The sequence below is a fragment of the Rhineura floridana genome, chromosome 3 (genome assembly GCF_030035675.1).
Source record: "Rhineura floridana isolate rRhiFlo1 chromosome 3, rRhiFlo1.hap2, whole genome shotgun sequence".
NCBI lineage: Eukaryota > Metazoa > Chordata > Lepidosauria > Squamata > Rhineuridae > Rhineura > Rhineura floridana.
The window spans coordinates 208,285,541-208,293,332 of record NC_084482.1 but is presented as its reverse complement, the minus strand read 5'-3'; the positions used below and the strand labels follow the sequence as shown (position 1 = coordinate 208,293,332).

Sequence of the window (7,792 nt, the reverse complement as noted above, 5' to 3'; positions counted from 1 at the left end):
GCATTTCCTTTGAAGGGCACAGATACTCTCTCTCCTCCTATATCCTTCCTCTCTAGGAATCTCGTCTCGTCCATTGTAACCCTTAGAAGGTCACGCAGCTTGGTCTTCTCTCAAAGCGGCAGCCAAAGGAGGAAGGGGGCACCGCACAGAACACAGGAAGTTGCTGTATACCGATTGGGCCATCTAGCTCAGTATTCTGGACACTCACTGGCAGCAGCTCTCCAGGATTTAAGACAGGGAGTCTCTCCCAGCCCAACCCGGAGATGCCCTTGGGGACTGAACCTGGGAGATGCTCTACCCACTGATCCGTGGCCTTTCCCCACTATTTCTTTTTTTATTCAGCTTTTTTAAATACTGCTAAATTCAGTTCAAGGGGACGTCCTGGCTTTGAACAGAAAAGGACTGAAGTGGTCCAGTGCAGAGCGAGGCGGACTAATAGTCCTACTCTGCATAAGGCAGCTTTCTTTCTTCCGATTTAAACAGCGCTTCATTTATAACCATGAGGACTGGCATCTTGTTTTATCTTTAAGGGAAGGGACCACAGCTCAGTTGGGAAAGCACCTGTTTAAGATGCAAAAGGTGCCCTGGTTCAATCCCCAACATCTCTGGGTAGGGCTTGGAACTTCTTCCTTCTGAAACCCTGGAGATTTGCTGCCAGTCAAGACAATAGTGAGTTAGATCTGACTCCATATAATGCAGCAGCTGGTATAGCACAGCGGGGAGGAGAGCCTGGCTGGGAGTCCAGAGTCTGTGAGTTCAAATTCCTGCTCCTGTCTCCTGGGTGTCAAGGGCCAGCTAAAGATCACCCCTACAGGGAGTAGCTCAGGGGTTATGTGCCTTGCCACCTGTGCAGCTGTGGGCAAGCTGCATAGTCCCAAGGAGCCTCGTTGCCCCCCAGCTGGCAGTGGTGGATAAGGAAGGGGCTGGCTTGTGCAGCTGTGGCAAGCTGAGCAGGCCCTAGCCAGCTGGGGAGGACTAGCCTCAGGGAGGCAATGGTAACGCCCCCTCTGAATACCGCTTACCATGAAATCCCTATTCATATGGTAGCCATAAGTCGGGATCGACTTGAAGGCAGTCCATTTCCATTTTGCCTTACGACAGGATTCTGGCAGGAGAGGGAAGAGATTCTTCAGCAACAACTAAAGACAGAAGACTCACCTGGCCTGAAAGGTAGAGAAGTCCCTGACACCATTCAGGGTAGAAACTCTGAAGAACACAGGGGTGGAACTATGAAGTTGATTCTCAGTGTGGACACCCTCAATTGTGCTGTGCAGTGCCACCCTTTCAGGCAGTTCTGCTACCAGGAGGCTGAGGGACCCCGAAAGGTTTGCAGTCGACTCCACCATCTCTGCCGTCAGTGGCTGAAGCCAGACACACGCACAAAGATTCAGATCCTCGACCTGGTGGTCCTGGAGCAGTTCCTGGCTGTCCTTCCCCCGGAGATGGAGAGCTGGGTCAGAGAATGTGGAGCGGAGACCAGTTCTTAGGCAGTGGCCCTGGCAGAAGTCTTCCTCTTCAGCCAGCAAGGGGTCAAGAAGCAGACAGAGGATAAGGTGAGAGAGTTTCATCCCAGTAGTTCCCAGGGGCTGAGATAGTGTGGTGGTTAGAGTGTTGCGCTAGGACCTGGGAGACCAGAGTTCAAATCCCCGTTGAGCCGTGAACCTCCCTGGGTGACCTTGGGCCAGTCATTGTCTCTGAGCCTAACCTACATCACAGGGTTGTTGCGAGGCTAAAACGGAGAGGGAGAATCATGTACACCATCTTGAGCTCCTTAGACAAAAATAGAGGTGAGATACAAATCAAATAATAAATATATAATAATACTATTGTAGAAGAAAGTTGGGAGCAACATAGAAAGGTGCCTTATCCCAAGTCAGATCACTGGTCCATCTAGCTCAGTATTGTCTCTACTGGCTGGCAGCAGCTCTCCAGGGTTTCAGACATGGAAAATTTGTGCCATCTGGTTGGCCACTGTGAGAACAGGATGCTGGACTAGATGGGCCATTGGCCTGATCCAGCCGGCTCTTCTTATGTTTTTATGACATTCCAGGCCCTATCTGGAGATTGAAACTAGGATTTTCTGTGTGCAAAGTAAATGCTGTGGTCTTTTTCCTTAAAACATAAGTAAGATTCTAGTCCTCATGGTTGAGCTACTGAAATGGGAACAAAGGAAGCTTATACTGAATCAGACCATTGGTTTGTGTAGCTCACAGTTATCTACCCTGACTAGCAGTGACTTTCTGGGATTTCAGGCAGGGGTCTTTTCCAGCCCTACCTGAGAATACCTTGGATTAAACCTGGGACTGTCTGTGTTTGCATCCTGTGAAGCTGCCAACATAAGACCAGGTCTTAAGCATGTGATTCTGTAGTGAAATGACTGCTCCTGAAGGAACTCTTGTTACTGGAGTCTTAAGAGGCAAATGGCACAGTGTGGAAAATAACAATGGGTGGTATTCAAAGCTACTCCTACTCAGAGTAGGTCCTTTGAAATTTGTGATCCTAAGTTAGTTATGTCTGGTACCTTCAATGGGTCTACTCTGAGTAAGTCACTTGAATACAACCCAATCTTTGGTCAATGCAGTGACTGTTAATGAAAAACTCTGTCTCTCTGGCCACATCCATACCACACATTTAACATACTGTGATCTCTCTCTTACCAGTCATGGCTTCCCCCAAAGGATCCTGGGAAGTGTAGTTTGTGAAAGGTGATGAGAGTTGTCATTCCTCTCACAGAGCTACAGTTTCTAGAGTTTCCTGGGAAGAGGGTTTGAATGCTAAACCACTCTGAGAATTGTAGCTCTGTGTGGGGAACAGGAGTCTCCTAACAGTTCTCAGCACCCTTAACAAACTACAGTTCCCAGAGCAGTTTAGCAATCAATTCCTCTTCCCGGGGAACTAGAAATTGTAGCTCTTGTTGATGCTTGGCGGTTCTTGCGTGAAACAACACGTTACGTTTGGATGTAATATGGTAAAGAATCATCACAGAGGCCTGAGAAAGTTTAAGAGTCTTTACTTAGACATTAAGGCCAAAGGCTTAAAAGTAGATACATGTAGAGTTTCCCCCCCTTCTAGGAGAAGTTCTCAGTTCAGAGACAAGACACAGACAGCACAGCACAGCAATAGAAAACAGTTAGCACTTTTTCCCAAGCTGTTATCACCCATTTCCATGGCAACGTGTCTGTTTCCCAGGCCAGTCTTAGCTGATAACGCTGCTCCTTCAGACACATGCTTGTAACTCTTTCAGACCTGATGAAAACATCCTTAGGCAGTACGGCCTAATGCCAACAGCTCTATGAGGGGAATATGGGGTCTCCTAACAACTCTCAGTACCCTTAAACTTTGGGGTTCTTTGGGGGAAGCCATGCCTGTTTAACGGGGTATAATAGTGCTTTAAATGTACGGTGTGGATGTGGTCTATTTGTTGTCAGATAATAATCCCATATCCCAATATTTAATTATGTGTTTTAAATCATTGTTGTAACCCACCCTGGGACCTCTGGGTGAAGGGCTGGTAATAAATTCTAATAATGATAGTAATAAAATGGAGGAGCCTTCCGTCGCTCAGAAGACTTCCAAGGGGAACCTAAAAATCTCCTCCAGTTGCTCAGTTTCTTCTGGAAATCATCCAAGGAGGAGAATGCCCACCACTCTTCCTTGTGTACTATTCCTTTCCTAACCTCTCTCTCTCCTTCTCTCTCTCTCTCTCTCTCTCTCTCTCTGTCTGTCTGTCTGTCTGTCTTGTCCCATGGGATTCCTGCTGGTCTTTCAGGAGCTGAGCAAGTTTGCAGAAGCAGCCACTGACATCCCTGAGGCAGAGGAGGCTCCATGGAGGCCGGAAATATCATCTCTTCCTTGTGGTGGAATGGAAGCGGCTTCTGTGCAACTGGATCAGGCAAGAGGGAATGATCACTTTGGAGTCAACAAGCATATAGATAGAGGTGATCCAGTGGACATAGTGTACTTAGACTTTCAAAAAGCGTTTGACAAGGTACCTCACCAAAGACTTCTGAGGAAGCTTAGCAGTCATGGAATAAGAGGAGAGGACCTCTTGTGGATAAGGAATTGGTTAAGAAGCAGAAAGCGAGAGTAGGAATCAACGGACAGTTCTCCCAATGGAGGGCTGTAGAAAGTGGAGTCCCTCAAGGATCGGTATTGGGACCTGTACTTTTCAACTTGTTCATTGATGACCTAGAATTAGGAGTGAGCAGTGAAGGGGCCAAGTTTGCTGACGACACTAAATTGTTCAGGGTTGTTAAAACAAAAAGGGATTGCGAAGAGCTCCAAAAAGACCTCTCCAAACTGAGTGAATGGGCGGAAAAATGGCAAATGCAATTCAATATAAACAAGTGTAAAATTATGCATATTGGAGCAAAAATCTGAATTTCACATATACGCTCATGGGGTCTGAACTGGCGGTGACCGACCAGGAGAGAGACCTTGGGGTTGTAGTGGACAGCACGATGAAAATGTCGACCCAGTGTGCGGCAGCTGTGAAAAAGGCAAATTCCATGCTAGGGATAATTAGGAAAGGAACTGAAAATAAAACAGCCGATATCATAATGCCGTTGTATAAATCTATGGTGCGGCCGCATTTGGAATACTGTGTACAGTTCTGGTCGCCTCATCTCAAAAAGGATATTATAGAGTTGGAGAAAGTTCAGAGGAGGGCAGCCAGAATGATCAAGGGGATGGAGCGACTCCCTTACAAGGAAAGGTTGCAGCATTTGGGGCTTTTTAGTTTAGAGAAAAGGCGGGTCAGAGGAGACATGATAGAAGTGTATAAAATTATGCATGGCATTGAGAAAGTGGATAGAGAAAAGCTTTTCTCCCTCTCTCATAATACTAGAACTCATGGACATTCAAAGAAGTTGAATGTTGGAAGATTCAGGACAGACAAAAGGAAGTACTTCTTTACTCAGCACATAGTTAAACTATGGAATTTGCTACCACAAGACGCAGTAATGGCCACCAGCTTGGATGGCTTTAAAAGAGGATTAGACAAATGGAGGATAAGGCTATCAATGGCTACTAGCCATGATGGCTGTGCTCTGCCACCCTAGTCAGAGGCAGCATGCTTCTGAAAACCAGCTCCCGGAAGCCTCAGGAGGGTAGAGTGTTCTTGCACTCGGGTCCTGCTTGCGGGCTTCCCCCACGCACCTGGTCGGCCACTGTGAGAACAGGATGCTGGACTAGATGGGCCACTGGCCTGATCCAGCAGGCTCTTCTTATGTTCTTATGAGCTGAGGAAGGGACAGCCTGAGTGCTTCTGCCCCCCTGCCCATCTCTGCAGACCTGAACCAATCTGTCCCTTTCTTTCTTTCTGGCAAAGTTGCCCACCTATGAATACCCCTTGTAAAAGTTTAGATCCTGCAGGGCAATACCCAATGACCTCCCCCGAACTGTCTTTCCTGAGTGTGCCCAACAGGGAAAGAACTGCAAACCGATTTTCTTTCTTCCTTCAGGTGACCTTCAAGGAGGTGGCTGTGCATTTCGCGGAGGAGGAGTGGGCCCTGCTGGATCCAGACCAAAGAGACTTGCACAGGGTAGTCATGGAGGAGACCTGGGGGATCCTGGCCTCTCTGGGTAAGATCCCCTTTTCCTCGCGGTTGATAAGAGTAGCTTACAAGTACCAAAACGGCAAGACAACACTGTGGCCTGTTTTTGCACTCTTGGTGCATTTCATCCCCCTGAGTTTTCCTCTTCAAGCCTGGCTGGCTTCTGGGGTCCCTTCCAAGGAGTGGCAGGAGATGGAACATGGGACTTCCTGCATTCACAACAGAAAGGTGCCCTAACCCTGAGTTACAACCAGGGCTATGGAGTCGGTACACCAAACCTTCGACTCCGACTCCTCTATTTTTCTACTGTCCGACTCCGACTCCTTCATAAATGGCAAACGTATATTAACTAGTAATAACAAATTTACTGTAGTAAAATGGTAGCACAAGGCATTTCATCACCACCATGTGAATCATCAGGCTAGATTGATAGAACATAAAATATATTTATTTGATTAAAATTTCTGAACAAGAAAGCTTTCCTAAATTCCTCTGAAAGTTTTTATTTTGGAGTCGGAGTCGGTACATTTCTACTGACTCCGACTCCACCCAAAATTGCTTCCGACTCCACAGCCCTGGTTACAACTCCTCCCAAGAATCCGTTTCTCTCTAGATCATCTGGGACATAGGAGAGGCTGAGAAATAGCAACTGGGCTAAGGCCACAAAATGAGCTGCATCTCTGGGAGCTCATCTCTGGTCCCACACGAACCAATCAAGCTGCCTTATAACGAGTCAGGCCATCAGTCCATCTAGCTCAGTATTGTCTACACTGACTGGCAGCATCTCTCTAGGATAACAGGCAGGGAGCCTTCCCCAGCCTTCCCCGGAGATGCTGGGGATCGAACCTGGGACCTTGTGCATGCAAAGCAGATGCTCTACCGCAGTCTGCACTAGTCCTCAGTTAATGCCAGTCATTATAGTCTGTTTACTGCATTGCCGGATCCTCTTCTTTCCTGTTCTGTCATTCCTAAACGCAACTAACTGTGCTAGTTCTTGTATTTCAGTCTCCGTTTCTTCCTCGGGATCTTACCAATTAATTGTCTGTCTTCCTTCTAGGAGATGATAGGCAGGTGACTAAGACTGATGGAGATCCGCGTAGGGTGTCGTCAGAAACATCCAGATGGAAAGCTGGAGAAGAGCAGAGTACAAAACCTGCAGCAAGACAAATGAGAAGAAATGAACCCTCTGCTTCTTGTGATGGTGACATCTATGAAATCCCAGACCGAGAAAAAATAGACAAGGGAAAGGAAAGGAATCAGTGCTTCCTGTGTGGGAGAAATTTCCGTTGGAAGTCGAGACTTAAAGTTCATTTGAAAATCCACACAGGGGAGAAGCCATTTCAGTGTTTGCAGTGTGGAAAAAGCTTTGGGCAGAAGATAAATCTTGCTACGCATCAAAAGACGCACAGAGGAGTGAAACCGTATACATGCCTGGAGTGCGGAAAGAGTTTTACTGATGAGACACATCTTACTGCACATCAGGTCAATCATACAAGAGAAAGACCTTATAAATGCTTTGAGTGTGGGAAAAGCTTCACTCATAAGTCGCACCTCACTAGACACCAAAGAATCCACACAGGAGAGAAACCATACAAGTGCTTGGAGTGTGGAAGGAGCTTCACTCAGAAGGCACATGTCACTACACATCAGAGAATCCACACAATGGATAAAAGTTAGAGCTGCAGAGGAATGTATAATTGCCTTCCATCCCAATGCAATCCTGGGGTCGCACCTGGCGTGTCTGATGGTGAATCTGCTGAAACACCAGACAGATGGAGGTGCTATTGGTTGGGGTACTGGTGAGCCTGGGGGGGAGAGTAAGTGTCCATTCTCTTTTAGGCAAGAGTTGCTCTTCCTCTCACGTAGCAGGTCTAAAGCCTAGCATTGCTCCTCTGTGGTCTGTTCCCATTCTCAGGGCCGGCTCCAGGCATGCGGGGGCCCTTGGGCATCAGCTTGCCCTGGCCCCCCAGTGTGTGTGAGTGCGCGAGCGCTCCCCGCCACGGCCCCCGTACCTGTCTAGTCTTTACCATTGCCCTTAATGAAGATGGCGGCTGTGGTTTCCCTAAGGGGAATGAAGCCTCCGCCGCCATCTTTGTTGATGGCACACGTGCGTGCTACGCGCGCACATCTCTGCCATCAACTAAGATGGCGGCAGCGGCTTCAGTACCTTAGGGAAGCTGCGGCTGCCATCTTCATTAAAGGCAATGCTAAAAAGCCGGCTGACAGGTAAGTGGGGT

The 7,792-nt window shown here is 47.7% G+C and overlaps 1 protein-coding gene across 2 annotated transcripts; it reads left to right on the top strand.

Annotated features, from left to right (window-relative positions):
• The first annotated feature begins 85 nt into the window (after window positions 1-85).
• On the top strand, window positions 86-7,616 carry LOC133381397 (gastrula zinc finger protein XlCGF49.1-like). Of its 2 annotated transcripts, XM_061620483.1 has the most exons (5): window positions 86-750; window positions 1,102-1,553; window positions 3,770-3,892; window positions 5,463-5,583; window positions 6,613-7,616. In XM_061620483.1, the coding sequence occupies exons 3-5, from the start codon at window positions 3,863-3,865 to the stop codon at window positions 7,230-7,232; spliced, it is 771 nt and encodes a 256-aa protein (XP_061476467.1). In that variant the 5' UTR covers window positions 86-750; window positions 1,102-1,553; window positions 3,770-3,862; the 3' UTR covers window positions 7,233-7,616. The 2 variants fall into 2 exon arrangements, with proteins under 2 accessions (XP_061476467.1, XP_061476468.1); XM_061620484.1 differs by having other exon boundaries at window positions 86-1,553; window positions 3,770-3,938.
• The last annotated feature ends 176 nt before the right edge of the window (window positions 7,617-7,792 follow it).

Excerpts from the sequence above, each read along its gene's own strand:
- LOC133381397 (XM_061620483.1), top strand. The coding sequence starts at position 3,863 with ATGGAAGCGGCTTCTGTGCAACTGGATCAG. Across the intron at positions 3,893-5,462 it reads CTTCTGTGCAACTGGATCAG|GTGACCTTCAAGGAGGTGGC; the intron begins GCAAGAGGGAAT and ends TTCTTCCTTCAG. Across the intron at positions 5,584-6,612 it reads GGGGATCCTGGCCTCTCTGG|GAGATGATAGGCAGGTGACT; the intron begins GTAAGATCCCCT and ends TCTTCCTTCTAG.